The 19,375-nt window shown below is 49.4% G+C and overlaps 1 protein-coding gene across 1 annotated transcript in view; it reads left to right on the top strand.

Annotated features, from left to right (window-relative positions):
• The window catches only part of ITPR1 (inositol 1,4,5-trisphosphate receptor type 1), a 159,785-nt gene that overhangs the window by 106,048 nt on the left and 34,362 nt on the right, over positions 1 to 19,375 (top strand). The window contains exons 44-47 of the mRNA XM_053953544.1: positions 11,894 to 12,074; positions 12,668 to 12,921; positions 16,743 to 16,943; positions 18,079 to 18,189. Coding sequence (XP_053809519.1) covers positions 11,894 to 12,074; positions 12,668 to 12,921; positions 16,743 to 16,943; positions 18,079 to 18,189 — 747 coding nt within the window. The remainder of the gene's footprint in view (positions 1 to 11,893; positions 12,075 to 12,667; positions 12,922 to 16,742; positions 16,944 to 18,078; positions 18,190 to 19,375) is intronic.

Raw genomic sequence — 19,375 nt, 5'->3', positions numbered from 1 at the left:
TCTCCATGTAGGAAGAATGGCTCACAGTGCAGAGGGCCCTGGGTGCAGCCCAGCTGTTCAGGAGAGCTGTGTGGGTAATTGCTAATCTGCAAAGCTGATTGGTTTTGTACAGCAGCCTTTGGCTGTGACACAGTGAAGATTTACTGAGTGCAGCAAAGTGATGGTCTCCCCTTAGCAGGAATTCATTTTTACAAAGCACGCTGCAAGATTTGGCTGCTTATGGAAACAAGATGCACTTGGGAAAATTAACCTGATACTTTCCTTGTGTTTTCTCCCAGTCTTTCTCTAATGTTCTTTGGTAAGTTTTGCAGAGTGGGTAGGTAGGGCTTGGCAACCTCTGCAGAGTGGATTTTCTGCAGTTCTTCTGCAGCTTCCAGTAAGTGCCAGTGGAAGAGTCATCCCCAGTCTCTGGACCAATATTAATTTTGCATCAGATGCATTTGTCATTGGCAAAGTTCACCTAGCCAAACCAGCCAGCTTTGTCTTTGAGGTCTAACAGAGGTTATCTTCATTTCACAATTTTTTTTGTTATTATTAGCAGCTGTTGATTGATAGTGCTCTAAACAAGCTTGTTCTGTGCTCAGTTTGAATAATTTCTACTGAACTTCAATTGCCTCTATCTACAGGCCTTTGAGAATAGGAAAGTGGTGGGATAGGGACAGGTTATGTAAAAAAGGCTCTTTGGCAGCAAAGCCAGAAATGTGTCACCCCTGCACGGCATTTTCTTAACTCCAGGTTTTCACACGGGAAATTGATTCCGCCTGAAGTGCAGGAGAAGGTTTGTACCAACACACAGGAACTTGCACATGATGATTGTAATATGGTTAATAATGGGAGTTCCCAGGTAACTCCCATGAGCTTCAGTGGGAGAGCAGATCCCCATGATGCTGGGAAGGGATAACTGCAGTAGGTGTTGCTGTTTCATTAGGTGCAGGCAGGGCCAGTATTAAGGGTAGGCAAAGTAGGTGGTTGCCAACTCCAGCAGAAAAGCAAATCTCGAAACGTTCCTTATTGTAATTGGTAGGAGGGATTTTTATTGTATTGTTAGGAAAATGAATGTGGGGGAGAAGCAGGACAAGAGAAAAGGCTCCTGGTTCACCTCAGGAAGGAGGCTGAGCTGGTGGTGTGTGGCACCCTGAATCCCACGCTGCTCCGTGTTTTGCTGCAGGGGTGAATGTGAATGTGGCAAATTAGCTCTTCTGGGAAGGTCTTTGCCCCGCTTCCAGCTCTCTGGGTGGAAACTTTCTGGGCTTTAGCTTTTGGAATTAACTTAGAAACGCCGTCAGGTTCTCTGGGAGCAGGATGGTGGTGACCTTGTGGTGGCTGTCACTCCTGCTCAGCAGGAGCCCTGGGTTTCAGTGGGAAGCCTGCCCTGGTTTGCACAGAGACAGAAGCAGAGGTGGAACCACGGGGTCAGCACCAGACAACAAATTAACTTGACAAATGCTGCAACTCACTGAGCTGCAAATTGCATCAACCCCTTTATTAATTTATGTAACCCTGAGCATCCCCCCGGGGAGCGCCGGCTCAGCAGTTCTGAGCAGCCCTGGGGGTGCCCCACGCTCTGCTCCAGAGGGTGAGGGCTGAGCCTGCCCTGCTCCCCGGTGCCAGTGCCTGGCTGCTGTCCTGGTGCTGCCTCGGGCTCCCTTCTCCAGAGCAAGGCATGCTCTGGTGGGTGCTGGTGGGCACTCAGAGTGTGTCCCCTCGGGCAGGGATGAACACGCGTGGCAGCACGGCCAGGCTTTCCTCTGGTACAGCGAGTGAGTGACAGTGCAGGAAATTGCTGAGGACTCTCTCATCTGCTAAATAAAAATTCTGTGTGCCCTTACTCTGCCTCACCTCCGCCGGGTTTCGGGTTTCCTTGGTCGGTGGAAGTTAATGGCAAGTAAAGTCCCTTACGTAACACCTCTCCACAGAGACTCTGCTCCTTTAATTAGGGATCTTCTCAAAAGTCAGCTTGCGTGACAAATTACCCACACGCACATGTTGGTGCTTTCAGCAGGGGGAGGTAAGATGAGGTTGATGGCATTGGTTGTTCCAGGCAGTTTTTAAGTGCTGCCCCGAGGTGACACAATGCACCTCCGCCACTTCAGAGAGTGCTGGTGCCTCAGTTTCCCTTTGCCCACTGCTGTCCCCTAGGTGGGCTGCAGTCGCAGAGGGTGGGGTGGTGCGAGCTGGCATGCAAGGAAAAGGTGATTTTTTTTTTTTTTCCCAGGAAGTGGAATTTGCTCCTGGCTTTATGGCATCTGAGCAGAGTTGCTGCTCTTTGCAGAGGATGATGGTGGGATGTGCTGCACAGCCCTCTCTGTCCCCAAGCAGCTGAGGAGGGGGATGAGGACCAGGGGCCACCCTGGCTCGAGACAGCACCGATGAGCTGGTGGTGATGAACTGGAGAGTTGTGCCTCCATCACAGCACAGCCAGAGGGAATCCGTGCCGTGTGGAGTGGTGGCTTGGAGCTCACCAGGCTCCTTTGGGATGTGACAGTGCAAAAAGCTTGTGGCTTCGAGCTGTTTGACCTTCCAGAGCTCGTTGGTTGAGGATCCCTGTGCCCTCCCTTGAGTGCCCCCTGGGGCTGGGGGCTGTGGCTGTGCTGTCCCTGGAGCAGGTGCCATGGACACAGAAATCTCAGCAGCCAGCTCCTCATCAGCGAGGCTTGGTAGGAAGTTCTGGCCTGGGCTCACACAACTCTCCCATCCCAACCCGGTCTTGCTCCATACTTGGACTCAGTTGACGTTTTCTCAACATTTCTGCTCGTGCCACCAGCAAGGAGGCTCCCCCAGGGTGAATTGTGGTCTCCTTTTCTGTGCCTCCGACTGTCCAGAGGTGATTGACAGTTGTTACATAACTGCAGGATTGATGCACAAAAGGAATTGAATCCAGAGCTAGCCAGTTTTGTGTTTCTGGCACTTGGGGGGACCCAGGGAAGCCCAGAGCTGGGGGGTACCAGCCTCTGGTGCTGGTCAGCCACAGCCCTTGGCATTGAGAGAGCAGAGACTTCAAGACAAATGTATCCTTGAGCTCACTGTGGCACTGGCTGTGAAATACTGTGACCAGAATGTCCTATTTGGAGGAACACAGTTTCTTTTTTTATGTGGCTGCAACTGCCCTGCAAAACAGGGGGGAAACTCTGCAAAACATTACAGGAGTACTGGTGGGGTAAAATGTTGGCTTAGTGACACAATAGTGCTTTAATTTGTGGTTTGGACTCTTAAAATCAGCTTTATTTCTTGCAAGATTTGCAGCAGTCATAGATATCAGTGAGCACAGACAATTGCATGCGATGGCAAAGGCTGCAGAGGCAAGAATGTCTTTGGGTCACTAAACTTCTGTAAGTAGCACTTGCAAACTTTTGATCATTGATAAAACAAATCTTAAATTTTCTGTTTGTTTCAAACAGAATTCTGTGATACAGGATGTTTTATCTTTTTAAACATTGTTTTAGTGATACCTGTTTAGGAAACCAGTGCACAACCAGCAGACTCTTGGCACGTGTTAAGCAATCACCTGCCTGTGTCTTTCGCTGTTTTAATGTGTTTTTCCTCAAGGTAAAATACACCTTTTTTAAATTATGATTACGTCATGAGCATGACATTAAAAAAAAGTTGATAAGGACCTGCATCATCAACTGTGGGCAGAAATCTTGCCCTTTTCTGAAAGAGCCCTCTCCAAAAGGAAACCTTGTGCAAATCCTGACCTCCTTGACAGTGGAGTTGCCTTCCAGAGAAGGCACAGGCCCTGCAGTAGCCACGAGGAACCTCTGTCCTGATCTTCTGATGCTCCCCAGCACGTAAGGAGATGGGGCTGCCAAGCCTGTGGGAGCACACCCATCTTCTCCTCGTTTATTTTAATGTATTTAGCACGGTGAAGTCTCAGTGTCCCTCAGCTGTTGGATGCCACCATGCTCAAAACAACCTCAGCCCCCTGATCATGCAGTGTGAGGAATCCTTCCTGCAGGGGAGATTCCGTTTCCATTCGGGGCGCTGGGATGCACAGGTGAGACTGAGGGTGGATGAGGTGAGGTGGCAACGACAGCACCTCGTCTTTGCACCTGAGCTGCAGCTCCTGCTGCTTCCTGAGCTATGTTTGGGCCATCAGAATTCCTGGAGCAGAACATCCTCCAGTCTTTTTTCCCAAAGGGAAGTTTCCTGCTGGATTCTGAGGTGCCCATCTGTGCAGTTGAGCAGTGTAGGTGGAAAAAAAGGAGAAGAGGCTCTACCTCAGGGTTCAGCTGTGCCTTGGTGGCCTCGTGGTGTTCATGGTTGGGTACCACCTCCTGTGTGGCAATCCTCTCAGCATTCCACTGGGATCCTGGTCCTGCAAGGAGCGAGCAGGGAGGCAATTCTCCCAATTCCTCTCCATGGGATCCAGGTCCAACATAAACTTTCTAGATGATCCCTAGCAGGATTAAAGTCCTCCCGGAGCAGGCAGAGGCAAAGCTATTCAGCAAAACAAGGTCATGCTGCCTTTTTTTTTTTTGGTAAGCACAGGAATCAACAAAGCGCTGTTATATAACTTCTATTTATATCCCACTTGCTCACTAGCTGCAGGCACACAAGAGTAGCTGAGAAGGGAATTTAATGAGCTCTCAGGGCTTGCTCACCTTCCAGAGCGGGTAGGAGCCAGCTTGTTTTTGAAGTGCGTCAGCAAATGAAACTGGTGGTGGGTGGGTGGTTTGGGTAGGTGGACTGACTTGTTGCTATGGTTTTCTTTAATTCCTCTGTCTCTCAAGGAGATCTTACACTTTTTTTTTTTTTTTCTTTTGGGGAGTCTGCAGACTTCCTTGTTTCTCACACCTACGCAGCACTTGCTGGTTTGGTGGGGAATGGGATCCACACTCCTGCCATGGGATATGGGATCCATGATTCTGCCATGGGATATGGGATCCATGATTCTCCTCTGGGGAATGGGATCCACACTCCTGCCATGGGATGTGGGATCCATGATTCTGCCATGGGACGTGGGATCCATGATTCTGCCATGGGATATGGGATCCACGATTCTCCTCTGGGGAATGGGATCCATGATTCTCTTCTGGTGAATAGGATCCATGCTTCTGCCATGGGATGTGGGATCCATGCTCTTGCCATGGGATATGGGATCCATGCTCCTGCCATGGGATATGAGATCCATGATTCTCTTCTGGGGAATAGGATCCATGCTTCTGCCATGGGAAATGGGATCCATGATTTTCCTCTGGGGAATGGGATCCATGATTCTTCTCTGGGGAATGGGATCCACACTCCTGCCATGGGGAATGGGATCCATGATTCTCTTCTGGGGAATAGGATCCACACTCCTGCCATGGGATATGGGATCCATGCTCCTGCCACGGGATGTGGGATCCATGCTCCTGCCATGGGATATGGGATCCATGCTCCTGCCATGGGAAATGGGATCCATGATTCTCCTCTGGGGAATGGGATCCACACTCCTGCCATGGGGAAATGGGATCCATGATTCTCCTCTGGGGAATGGGATCCATGCTCCTGCCATGAGATTTGGGATCCATGATTCTGCATGGGATATGGGATCCATGATTCTCCTCTGGGGAATGGGATCCATGCTCTTGCCATGAGATTTGGGATCCACGCTCCTGCCGTGGCTGAGCTGAGTGACCCAGCCCCATGTGCTCCCACAGGGAACCCAAATCAGCTCCGTGCTGACAGCAGGGCAGACCCTGAGTCTCCCAAGCTCCCGAGGCCATCTGTGAGCCCAGACCCCACAGTGATGTTTGTGCCTGTTGTTCCCCCACTGTGCCTCCACCAGTGTCACCTCATCCTTCCAAGGGCTCCTACTGGCTCTGGAGGGTGTGAGGGAACTGTCTCTGTGTGAGGTTTGGTCTTGCTTTCCTCTGTGAAATGTCTTTAAGTTGCAACAATATTTTTGGGTGTTGCAGGGTCTTGGTGGTGTTGTGCTGCTGGTCTCAAAGTTGGTTGGGACAGGCAAGCATTTCCACAGGTCAGGCTCTGTATACTCATCACCCCCAAAAAACATTCTCCCATAAGTGGGTAGAACCCCCAGCAAAGAGCAGAGCTGTGCAGGGTGGAGAGTGGATGCCCATGGCAGGGAGAGTTTGTCTTATTTGTGGAAAATAGAGCTGGGAAGTCCTCCTTCTGCTTTCAGGACAAAGTTTATTTTACAGTTTGCAAAAAATAAAACAGGCAATTGAGGTGTTCTGGCAGATTTTCCTTATGGGTTTATTTCAAACTGTGAAGTATGTTCAGTGTGAAATATTTCAGCTGCCATTTCCTTAAGCTATGCAAGACTAATGATATCCATCACTCATGCCCAAAGTGATGGATCTCCAGCGAGCCAGGACGTACGAGAGATTGAGAGAGAGAGAGAGAGATTAGTGATATTTAAAATAAATAAATGAGGAGGGACCAAAAGCAGAGTTAGGTTGGAATTCTCTGCAGTGGAAGCCCTCGCAATATGTTTAGGCAGAATGTAGAGGGTTGGCACTTATGCTTAATTCAGTTCTTGTGTTAGTGCAGTTCTCCTTAAAATGTGGCTTGTTTGAAGTAGTCCAGCTCTAAGAAGTCGTCTGGGGGTGGCAAGCTTCCTGCAGAGATGAAGTAGCACACAAGTTTTGCATTAGTTGGTGCTGGCAGCCTGGCTGGATAACCCGAGCGAGCTGAGGTCCCTGCAATGATTTCTCTCTAGTGTTGGAATAAAATGTCCTGAGTTGAAGCCAGATCACTGAGCTTTCTCCTCCTTCTGCAGGGACTTTCCTCTCTGCAATCTCCCTGGCTCGCCAAGTTCACGGGGTATTTTCTGTTCACTGGCATTAGGGAAACGGGGAAGGACACGACAGTTAAAGCAGTTTGCTTTAACTGCTGGGCTGTTTGCTGGGGCTTTGCTTTCCCTGGTTTCTTGGTAATCAAAAGCTTGTTTTGCTGGGGAATTCTTTGGGATGAGTTGGGATGGTCTGGCAGGGCTTGGTGGCTGATGAAACATCCAAGGGAGGGTGCGGCCCCGGGAACGCTCCGAGCTCCGTGGGCTGACGGCAACCTCGGAGTGGCTCCCGCAGCCAAGGCTGCCTCGGGCCAGGCCACCCCTCGTGGGGAGCAAGCACAGCTGAGCAGAGCCTGCTTAAACCCAGCGTTTTGCTTAAACTGCTGGGTTTTGCTGCTGCTTCTCCCAGGATCAGTCAGACAGCCCAGCCTGGAGCGGGTCTGGGGTGGAAAGCTGAGCTGTTCCACGAGAAGCAATCCAACTGTTGTTCCTTTTCCTGGCTGGCAGAACAGTCGTGACGTGGGGGCAGAGCCAGGTGACAGGGTGGGGAAAGGTGTTCCCAGTAAAGGGGGCAGCACACACAGCCCAAACTGGCAAGGCTTTCAGAGGTAAGAGCTGGAAATCAGCTGCCTTCAGCTGCTGCCTGTTTGGGTTTTTTTTTTCCCCCATTTAACAATCCTACACTGGGCACAAGTTCACTCATCATTAAATTCACTGTGGATTAGTTACATTTAGAGTGGATTAGTTACCTGGGTCTGTCCTCTGTACACCTTACACAAAGGTACCAGACTGCTGTGCTGTGTGGTTTCACTCTCCACAGGACAGATGTCAGTTCTGCTGGCTAAAATCCAATTTGTTACTGACTGCTGCTATGAGAGACATGTTAAGGAGCATTTGTCCCTGCCCTGTGGTTATCCTGCCTCCATAATCCTGCCCCCTTCAACTGCTGGGGAGTTAGCTGAGCTTCTCTTCCACTCATCATTAGAAATTGTGTATATTATATATGTCAAAGGTCTTAGAATTAAATGCTAATGCCAGGAAATGTGCCCATTCTTTGGTGATTTATTTTTTTTAATGTGGTTCTACAATCCAGCTTGTTAATGATTTGCAATATTTAAGAACATGCCAAAAAATACCCACCACAGAAAATTAGATTAATGCTGAATAAAAAGTCAGCAAGCAAAAATGGTATTTTCAGTTTAGCACGAAACATTAGGTAAACATTTCACAGAGTATGTAAATAGTCAGAAGGGAAGAGGAGACCAAGTTCCTGGGAATAACTACAGAAGAGACACAGACTTTAAAAAACATCAGTGACTGGAAGTTAGTGGCATGAAAAAGAGCTTAACCACATGTTTCTAACAGTTGTTAACCACTGGCACAGACCATAGACAGACGTAGTTCATCATCTCTGACACTTGCTCAAGAAAGACAGGATTCTTTTCTCAAAAAAAACCACAGGAAACACAGGCAGAGTCGGTGAGGGAGCTCGAGGGGCTGCTGCTGCTCCAGGGTGGGCAGGGCTGTAGCAGGTCAAGCTCCTGCCACTGGAACTTGACCTTTGGTTTCTTTTCCAGAGAAATCCATCTGTGGATTTGCAGCTCTTCTTCTGCCACTTGTGGTGTGGGCCAGGAGATAAAGTCATGGGTGGTGATGGGGTTTGCTTACTGAGCTCCTTTGGCCCAGAGGGGATGCACTGGAGGGGCAGAGGTGTAAGGGGGATGTCCTGCTGTGCATGAGGCTTCTGGCTGGAATCCCTGAGGAACACAGCTGGGTGATGGAGAGGAAAGGAAGTGATTCCTCCAGGTAGCTGGTGTCATCAGTTGATCTGCTCTGTGGTGCTGTAATCTGGATGTCAGGAGGAGCTGCTCTGCAGATGTAATGCCTGTGCTGGGCTCTCCTTCCATCCCCTTGAAACCGTGAACGTGTGCAGGAGGTGGCTGCTCCCTCCTTAGAAATGATGCAGAGCTCTGTGGTGATGTCCTTGCTCCCAGTGAGTATCTGTCCTGCCAGACACTCGTGCTGCTCACGTGGGGTGGGGCTGTGTTTCCTTCTGAGGCTGTGTAATTAATTAATTAAACCAGCCCATTATCTCGGCGCTGTCGCGGTTGCTGTGCTCGGGAGATCTGCTGGGCTTCCCTGGGCTGGGGGCACTTGTGAAGCTCTTTGCTGAGCCTGAGTTCCTGGGGCAAACCCCTGTGCAGGGGCAATGACATAACAGACATTAACAATGCAGGGTTGACATAAAATGCTGTTTCACAATGTGTGAATGCCAGAATGCTTTGGGTTGGAAGGGACCTTAAATGTCATTTACTTCCAATTCTCTGACATAGGCAGGGACGCCTTCCACTAACCCAGAGTGCTCCAGCGTGGCCTTGGACACTTCCAGGGATCCAGGGGTAGCCACAGTTTCTCTGGGCACCTGTGCCAGAGCCTCCCCACCCTCAGAGGGAAGAATTTCATCCCAAAACCCCATCTTACCCTGCCCTCTGGCAGTGGGAAGCCATTCCCCTTGTCCTGTCCCTCCATGCCCTTGTCACAAATCCCTCTCTGGCCTTCACTGCCGTGTCTCCGGTACCAGATGGAGCTGTGTCTCCAGCACCTCTCAGACAGCTTTTCCCTACTGGGACAGCCAGACACCCTGCTGGTTTGTTATGGGACACAGTTCCCTGCCTGCAGTCAGTTCTTAGGAGCTCCCAGACCCCAGTGCGATGGTGAGTGGATCCTCAGGGATGGCTGGTGTCAGATGCTGCAGTGTCAGGGCTGTGTTTAAAGCTCTGTTCCTCAAAATCACAGGAGTGTGGAGGTTGGCTGTTCCTCCACACTTGCTCTTTCAGCAGCCTGTGGTTCCATGGTGTCTGTACACAAGCCAGGACCCCAGCAGACGGTGCTCTAAAATGGCCACTCGATTTCCGTTTTAAAAAGGGAGATTTCTCCACTTTCTCCTTTGAGGCTATATCTGTAAATAAGATTTTAGGATTTCTGTCATAATTATCACCACCCGTTACCTGCTCAAGCGCAACTTGCAAGATCACACCTCTTAAAATACAGTATCTTTGGGAGCTGGCATGTGGTTGATTCATATGTGTGAAGGTGTTAGGCATCCTGACCTAAACTGAAACAATCATTTGGTGACACCCCTTCAGTGTATGTGCAGCATGCACAAAAAGCTTTACTGGAAATGCTCCTTTCATTTGGTTTTTTTTCTCTGAAGTGCAGTGGAAACTCAGTTAAGAAGCTTGAAAAGACGACAAAAATCAAGTCTGTCAGCAAGACGTAATTACTCTCATAAAAGGTATTTCTTTGGTGTGGTTCATCAGAAAAAGGCTTTTCCTTCAGCACAGCTTCATCACAGGGAAATTCCTCCTGTCTGGGCTCTGCAGATGTGACAGCTGGGTCATGGCCATCGCTGCTTGACAACCAGATTTTTTGGAAAGTGTTTGGCCTTTCTAGAGCCCGTGGTTTCTGCTGGTCTGTGTGTAAATTATTGTTGTTGTTACTATTTGTAGTCTCTGTAGAGTGAAATTTCTAAGATATCCTTAGATACAAACTCTTCCTCTCTCTGTCCTTGTAGCCACCAAGTCACAGAGTTCTTTCAGGCTTGGCTGCCTCAACCACCCAGTTATTGAGGGGTTGTTGGTCAGCCTCGCCCCCTTCACAGGGAAGAATTTCTTGAATATATCTAATCTAAGTCAGCCCTCATTCAGTTTAAAGCCATGGGAAAACATTATGAGAAAACATTCAAATTGTTGATAGAAAGTTTTGGATTAGATATTTTATTTTTACTGTACCAATGTTAATAAATGAACTGGGCACCCAGGTCACCCTGGGCACATCACAGGCCCAGCAGTGTTGGGGCAGAGGGCATGGCCTGCAGTGCTCTGACACCTCTGCTTTGCTGGACCCTCTGGGTGGGTGTCAGGAGGGGCTACTGGCATGGCTGGATTTGGGATGTCTGTCCCGGGTTCACCAGCAATAAACACAATCTTCAGAGTTTACCTGAGGTGCTAAGGGCAGGTATTGCAGTGGTGGGAGGGATATCTCGTGAATATTGACCACGTTCTTTAAATAGCCACACTGCTGCTCTGTCTGTAAGGAAAGGCACAGCTCTGGGAGTGTTCAAAGTCACTCTGTGCATTCTCTGTGCAGCTGCTGGGGAGTGATCAAAGGCAGCAGCAGCCACGGCCCCGTGTGCTCCGCAGCGGAGCAGGCAGGATATATTGCTGTTCCCATTTTAATTTGTTTTTTCAATAAATCAGGCTTCATTCCTATTCATCATGTAAAGCTGTTGGATGGCGAGCCGCTGCAGAATGCTAACTAATTTCATAATGCTCTGCATAAGGTGACCCACTTACAAGTTCATCCTTCAGTCGTGTTTAAGCTCTGGTCCTGATTTATGTAACAGCATATTGGTTTCATCAGGAGTTGTCTGATCACTCACTGTGCTGGCTCCTTCTTGACCTGTACATGATTTGTATTCTCCTCGATTTTAGGGAGAACTTTCTGTCTCTGTGCACATATGTGCAGAAGAAGAGTAACAAACCTTCTTAAAAGTAGTCAGTTGCTTTGAGTTTTTCTGTCACTTAAAGATATATTGGAGTGGGAACTAAAAAGAGTTTTAAGGAGCCGGCTGCAGGCAGGGCAGGGGAAACTCAGCACGAGATGTCCCTCACGGGATCACCCTGTTTGTACATTTTTGGACTGTGATTAACATTGGCTTTGCGTGTTGTGAGTCACAGTCCCTTGGATTTGAGGGTAGGAAGGCAGGACAGTTCTATATTTTGTCCATACCCTTTTGTTTCTGCGCTGATAATCAAATTACAGGGAATTCCCTTCTCCTTACCTTAATTCCTGGTACTTACCATATCTCCCTTGTTGAGAGTGAGGTATGCTGCCCAATTGTATCAGCCTGGTGTGATTTATTGCCCTCACTTCTCTTTAAATCTGCATTTGAAGTTGTTAATGAGGGGCTTAACCAAGCTGAGCCACTGGGGCTGCCTCACAATAAACTACGAGTTTCCATTGCTGTGAGTTTCAGCTTACTGACAACTAATGAAGCTCCCGGTCCTGCAGGATACCACACAGTGCAGGAAGGTGGAATTGTCTGGACTCAGACCTGTGTGTGGAGCTACAGATGCTGTTCCTTTTCTCTTGTAGCATTCCTTCTTCTGCCGACTGACGGAAGATAAGAAATCTGAGAAGTTCTTTAAGGTTTTTTATGACCGCATGAAAGTGGCACAGCAAGAAATCAAGGCAACTGTCACAGTCAACACCAGTGACTTAGGAAACAAAAAGAAAGATGAAGACTCGGACAGAGATGTCCCCAACAGGAAAAGAGGTAATCCCCAGTCATTCCCCTTCTGAAGTGACAGGGAGTTTGTGTTTTGAACTCATTTCGGTTGATGCAATAATGCTCTGATCTCTGATCCCACAGAGCAAAGTTCAGAGGTCAGTGGTGCCCTGGCTCAGGATTTCAAGAGCTTCATCCCATCTTCATCCATTTGTGAGGTTTTTCAATGAGTGCTATTGAAATGAGGAAAAGCCTTTCTGAGCTGAGACTCTGCTGCCTTGTCTCATGGCAAGCTGCCCAAATCTGATCCATAAGAACAACCCCAGGCCGTGGGTTGTGGTCAGTGCCTTCTCTGACAATAAGTGAAGAAATCCCAATTTTGTTCTGAAGCAGGTCCTTTTACCATAACTCCTGCTAGTGCTAGATGTGTGTTCCCTAACCAGTTAATCCCCAGAAGTGTAACCCTGCTGTGGCTGGTGTACGAGGTGCAGAGTGTGGCACGAGCCCCTTCCTACGCTAAACGTACTCACCAAAGAGCTGCTGCTCAACAGCTGGGTGAAGCTGCCAGGGGAACGTGTGGACAGTCTTCCTGCCCTCCTTATCCAGCTTTCCTAAGGAAGTTGTGTCCTGGTGTGTTGTAGTGAGGGAGCCCATGACCCAGATCACAGAGGAGGTGCGGGACCAGCTGCTGGAGGCGTCTGCGGCCACGCGGAAGGCGTACACCACGTACCGGCGAGAGGCCGACCCCGAGGAGCACTACTCAGCAGGGGAGGGAGCCCAGGCTGCAGCAGACAAGAGCAAAGATGAGCTGGAGATGAGCGCTGTCATCTCCATCATGCAGCCCATCCTGCGCTTCCTGCAGCTGCTCTGTGAAAACCACAACCGGGACTTGCAGGTACCGCCTGGTTCCGGGCAGCTGTGCTCAGGGTGCCTTGTGCACTCACTGCTGCCACACCATTATCCCTAATCCCAGGCCTTTTTTAAATGGATTATGTGACCAATTATTCTCTTTGGTCTTGACGTTAATCCAAAAAAAAAAAAAAAAAAAGTACTTATACCTTGTTATACCTTGCTGGGCTGATACGAGCAAATCCAGTTATCCAGTGGTCTTTGAAAGGTACATACATTAAAGGTGGTGGGGTCAACACTTCTTGGGGCTTTTAAAAAGTATATGTTGAAAGCAAGCAGGTGTTGTACTGTGAAGTTACTGATTTGTTTTTGAGAGAGGAGGGAAAGAAAGAGAAAAAAAGAAAAAGAGAAAGATCATGTAGGAAAATGAAGAGGGCGTTGGGACTTTGATTCCATCAGCCTTCAAGCTTAACTTTCCAGTAACCAGGTTCTCCTGGATTTTCTTGGCTCTGTCCATGTACCTAGCTAGAGTTGAACACAAAGCCTCAGCTGGAGGTGAATCTGCTGAGGGACACGGAGGGCAATGAGAAGGATTTCTAGGTTGTATCCAGAGGGGGAGATAGGCAGAGGTGGGTTTGCTGCAGAATGGGCACAGCCCCTGGTGACAGAGCACATGGAGAAGGTCAGGGAGCTCAGTGCCACCTTCACTTTGCCCCTTACTGGTAGGACTGGCCTTCACCAGCCCTACATTCCTGAGACCCTGGTGAGGTCTGGAGCAAGGGAGTCCTACCCTTGGTGGGGAATTGAGATGGGAAACATCTGAACAAGCTGGACATGCACCTAAACAAGCTGGGTGCCCCAGGCTCCACGTGGAATTCTGGCTCCAGACCTGGGTTCCCAAGTCCAGCAGGGAGTCTCAGAGATGACCATGGGACTGGAGCATCTGATGGGCAAGGAGAGGCAGGGGGAGCTGGGAGAGGTCAGGCTGGAGAGGAGAAGGCTCAGGGTCTCTCCCCATGTGTGCAAACACCCGATGGGGGATGTGGAGAGGACGGGCCAGGCTCTGCTCCAGCTGCCTCGTGACAGGGGTTGGAGTTGGCCGTGTCCAAAGGTCCTGGCAGCCTCGGTGTCCTGTGCTGCCCTGGGACGTGTTCGTAGAATTCCAGGGAGCCCAGAGCAGGTTCCCCCTTACAATGGAGCTGCAATTCAGATGATTTTTGCTCAGTGCTGCCGTGTCGGGATCGAGGAGCTGGTGAGGCGCTGTACAATGTGCTAAGTGCCCTCATAAAGAGCAATAATTGCCGTGATTGCCCATTGTTCCGTGGCCAGCAGGAGCGTGGGACCCTGCGTGAGAGCTTTGCAGAGCTGCCAAGTCCCTTCCTCTGAGCGGGAATGCCCCGGCAGCACGTGGGATCCCAGCTGCACGGAAACCTTCCGGGAGCATCTCTGAGTGCCCAGGTTACATACATCAGCCTTTCTCTCATTTTAACGAAAAAGAGCCCTTTGATGTGTGTTCTGTCAGAGGATTTTCCTGCCGCTGGCGGTGTCGGTTCCCGTGGCACGGCTCCAAACCGCACGCACAGGATCCGCCAGTGCAGCTATAGGAGCACGCTTGAATTCCAGCCAGTGCAGAAACTTGGCCTGAGCTCTTCCCCGTCCTGAACAATTCCATTTCCCAAACAGCAGGTAGTTGTAGTCAGCTCTGAGAGAAAAAGGGATTTCTTTTTGTAACAGAAAAAAAGGAAAAAAAAAAAAAGGTAGAACAGCTTTTCCAGCGTAATCCTCTTGCTGCCTGCCTGCCTCGAGGTTTGTGCTTCTCTCAGCCCCAAAGGGAAGGCAGAAGTGTCTGATCCTCCAAAATCTTGGTGTCTGCAGCTGGTACGTGTAACTGAGCTCCCTGCAAAGTGCCAAGAGAAACTCCCTGCAGTCGCTGCCTAAAGGAGCAGGGAAGGGCTCCCCGGGAAGCTGAGTGTCTCCCAGAACTGCACGTTACATTTGAATGGGGAGTGAGTTGGGATCACCTGCCTGCTGCAGGTGTGTGCTGGCCACACCGAGCCTTTCCAGGCTGTTGGCAGCTGTGGGAGCTGATGGGGGCAAACACAGGGCAGTGCCAGTCATGCTGGAGGAGCTCCTGTGCTTCAGGGAGGAGGAGGAGGAGGAAGACTCTGGGTGCTCAGGCAGCTGCAGTGCTGTGCCCTCTGCATCAGGCAGCCCTTCCCTTCCCAGATAGAGCCCCAGTTTGCTCCGTGTGGATGCTGCTCCACAGCCCCCCACGGGGCTGGAGGAGCTGCAGTACCTTCTCCAGATGAATGCAAGGACTGGGATGAGCGGGGGGATGCAGGCTTCCCACGTGTTCCAGCTGGATCTGCCTGTGGCTGCTGGTTCTGGGTGCAGGGTCATTCCCACGGGGAGCAGTGGAGTGGCACACTCGGCACTGAAGAGCTGTGTTCCCACTGTGAGGTGCTCTGGGTGACTGAAAATGAAGAGTTCCCTCTGTCCTGGCTGAGACAGCAGCAGACACTCCCTGGGGCAGTTTCTCACAGTGCGGCAGGGGTTTGTTTTGTACAATTTTTTCCCTTCCCCTTGTTTCAGCCTAACAGTGTCTTGTGCCTCATTCCTCTTCTCTCCTTACTGACTGTGGATCAAGCAGCTCAGGTACAAGCTTAGCTGCAATCAGAATAAATGCTGTGCAGCAGCCAGGGAGCATTTTACTCCCTCACTTCGGGTATTATCCTTTCATTTTGCTTTTTTTTTTCTGGAGGGAAGACATGAGCTCCGATTTCCGTAGGATCAACCTTTTTTACATTCTGACAAGGTAATCAGGAGTCAGGATACTAAATGAGCAATCAGCTGAAATGTGCTGAATCACTGTCACCTTTAGTCTGCATTCATAGACAGCGTTTTCCTTTTTTAGCTTCGCCTTCCATTGAATCTGCAATTTCTCTCTGTTTGCCTTAAAAGACTCATTAGTCTGACTCAGGCAGAGACAGCCAGGGACCAGTGCTGCTCTCTGGGCTGGCAGGAAAGACCCTGCTGCTTCCATACTCCATGGCTCCAGTTCCTCTGAGGGCTTTTTCACTCTGGAATTGTTGTTACCTGCTAGAATTAAGCTAAGTAAGAGTTTTCCTGCTGAAACTTCAGGGAAAAGCAAGTGGTAGTGGCTGCTAATATTTGCAGCACTGCTGGGAATGCACTGGCAAACAGCATCTGAGTCACTGGGGGATTTTCATTAGTTGTTCTTCAGTTTTGGGTGGGTTTGGTGCTTTTCTTCATTTGGAATATAGGAGAGCAGAAAGCTGTTAAATCCACGGTGGCAAATCTGGCTTTTCATTAGAGGAGCTGCTCCTAATCAGCAGCTTCAAGCAGGAATCACAATAATTACATGGAAAGAAATGCAGTGGGGAGAATTCCATTTTAAGGAACCTTCCTTCAAGGTGTGCACTCAGGTCCCTCTTGTGCAGGTGGAGCTGCTGTGAGGCCCCAGCCAGGGAATCAAGAGAGGTCTGGGAGGAGGGAGCCTTGAGTGATGCTTGGAGGGAAGTGCAGCAGGTGGAGTGAAGCTTCCAGGCTCCAGAGAGCTTCCCAGAGTGCCTGTTCCGTGCTGGGTGTGTCAGGCTCTGATGGATCTCTCTGTTTATGGGATGCACTCTGTTCACTGCTGTACAGCGTGAGGCCAACAGGCTGCTCAGGAGAGAGCAGCACGTTGCAAATAAGCCCTGGAAAGAGGCTTAAAGTGCTTGTACAGTGAGCCAGAGCAATCCAGCGTGCAGTGGAATTGGGGATGGATGAACTTCATAAATACTATCAGCCAAAGAGCATTTTGCATGGTTTTTCCCCTCCCTCATGGCTTTGACACTCTCCTCACAGAATTTCCTGCGCTGCCAGAACAACAAGACAAACTACAACCTGGTGTGTGAGACACTGCAGTTCCTGGACTGCATCTGTGGGAGCACAACTGGGGGACTTGGACTTCTGGGTCTGTATATAAACGAGAAGAACGTGGCACTGATCAACCAGACGCTGGAAAGTTTGACTGAGTACTGTCAGGGGCCCTGCCATGAGAACCAGGTAATGAACCCAGAGCTGGGAAATGCACCCCCCTTTCTCCCCAGGCCCCAGCTCTGCTAGCCTGCTGTTGTCTTACAACACTGCCCACTTCATTTCCCCCCCAGGTTGGAGGATTTTTTCCTTTATAAACTCCTCATAATCAACTTGTCTTTCTCAGGGCCCCCTCTGAGGAGTCGAAGCACTCAAAGCAGTAGAAGTATTTCTGCTTTGCTAAGATCTGTTTCATTAGACTGGGTAGGGAGAGTGGGGAATTGCTGTACTTCATAAAATCCCAGAATAGGTTGGGTTGGGAGGGGCCTTAAATCCCACCCAGTGCCACCCCTGCCATGGCAGGGACACCTCCCACTGTCCCAGGCTGTTCCAGCCCCAGTGTCCAACCTGGCCCTGGGCACTGCCAGGGATCCAGGGTCAGCCACGGCTGCTCTGGGCACCCTGTGCCAGTTTCTGCTTATTCTCTCAATTTCCTTATTAATTGGACCATAATATTGTCCTGAAAGCCTGGAATGTGACCTTTCTGCACTTCTTGTCTCTGCAAGAGGATGTGTGAGGCTGTGCATGCCAGGGAGAATTGTCAGTGTCCCTCTGCTCTCTGGATCAGGTGGATTAAAAACCTTTAGGTGTTCTCGGTGTGGAGTTCAACGACAGAGCAGGGCTCTCTCTGGATTTTGAAGCCAGCAAGCTGCTGTTTGTACGTTTTAGGTACAGGGCATTCCAAGAGCAGGGCTGAAGGGTAGGCAGGAGGTTACGGAAATTCCCTTTTTTTGTGCAGACAGCACTGAAGTAGGTGTTGATTGGCATGTTTATAATAAAGAAAACTCTCCCTAATCTCAGTAAAACACTGTTCCTCCAGCCTGCACACTTTGGCATGGAAATGCTTCATTTATCAGCATGGTTCTCCATGCTTCCTGAGGCCAGGGGCTCCAGTAGGACCATGGCTGAGGAGAGGAAAAGCTTGGAACAAAATGCCTTGAATCTTTTGTTGTTGCACTGCCTGGAGCTGTCTGTGCAGTTTTCCAGCTCGGGCAGCCCAGGAGGTGATGACAGAGGGGACTCTGCTGCTCTGGAGGGGTCACCAGCCCGGGCTGTGTTTGTAGTACAGGTAATTAGTGAAGCCTGATGACTTTTCTTTGGACAGAACTGCATTGCTACCCACGAGTCCAACGGCATTGACATCATCACAGCGTTAATTCTCAATGACATCAACCCTCTGGGAAAGAAGAGGATGGACCTCGTGTTGGAGCTGAAGGCAAGTGAATGCTCTGTGCGAGGCACGCTGACAGTGGGATAAAATGTGATTTTACTGTTAAAATTATCTGGGTGCTTGTTATATCCCAACATTCATCAGTGCCCAAAAATTATATACATCACTGAGCTGCAGGCAGTGCCCAAAGATTGTTTGTCACAGGTATTTCATCTTTGAAATGATGACTTGGAGCCACCAGTTCTCAGCTGGGGGATGCAGGCAGTCAGAATATGCTGAGGAATCCTAAAATCACTTCCTGTAAAAAAACCTAAAGCTGATGAAACCTGTTCTGTTGTTGCTGAGCTTTTACGTGGACAGTGGAAGTGAAATTTCTCACGTTGCAACTACTTTCCTAACACTTTATTGGTGTTGTTTAATAGGTTGAGATTGAATCAACAATTCTTTATGGCTGTCCATATTAATGCTGAAATAATTAGCCCTGCTGCTGGTTTCAAAACACAAAAACACTCGAGCAGGTTCCCCTCTAGCAACAGCAGTCTCAGAGCACTCTTGCTTCAGCCTGTGCTTGAGAAATATTTCCTTTCTGACTTATTGCCCTGAGTGACACTGCAGTGTCTCCTTGTTTTCCGTTGCCGACTCACACCATTATTATGGGTAATGTGGGTTTTTTATTATTGTAAATAAAAAATGCTTTTAGACTCGATTAGCATTATACTTCAAAATTAAATACTTTTATTGGGTTTCATTGTCAGGCATGATGGATTTTAATCTTAATTGTTCGTATTAAAGTAGTCTGGTGCCTTGTGGTAGTTTCCCATTTCCTCCCTGTGTTCCCTGGCGTGAGCAGACTGCAGAGTGATTTCAGTTAAAAGCAGCAAAGCACATCTGTGTCTTCAGCCCTGGCTGTCCCTTGATTTAATCAGCAGCATCTTCAGCAGAGCTGAGCTGCACCATTTGGGAGCTCAGAGCTTGTGGTGATACTGCAGTATCCTTAAATCAAAACAAAACAACACGAGCATGAAACAGCAGCATTTTCAGAAATTTAAACCTTGGCTGGGGTTAATTGGATGTGTTTCAATAAGTAGGATTTGGGGAGTGAACTGCTAAAAAATCCTGTTAAGTTGTGTAGGTCAGTAATTAGAGGAGAGGGAGGCCTTGGTGAGGTGAGGCTGAGAGAGCCCTGGGCTGTCTGGCTGGCACACTCTGCCTGCAGTGGCTGCTGCCCTGG

The sequence above is a fragment of the Vidua chalybeata genome, chromosome 12 (assembly GCF_026979565.1).
Source record: "Vidua chalybeata isolate OUT-0048 chromosome 12, bVidCha1 merged haplotype, whole genome shotgun sequence".
NCBI classification, from domain to species: Eukaryota; Metazoa; Chordata; class Aves; order Passeriformes; family Viduidae; genus Vidua; species Vidua chalybeata.
Note: the sequence above shows the minus strand (reverse complement) of the source record. Positions and strands in the feature narration are given on the sequence as shown.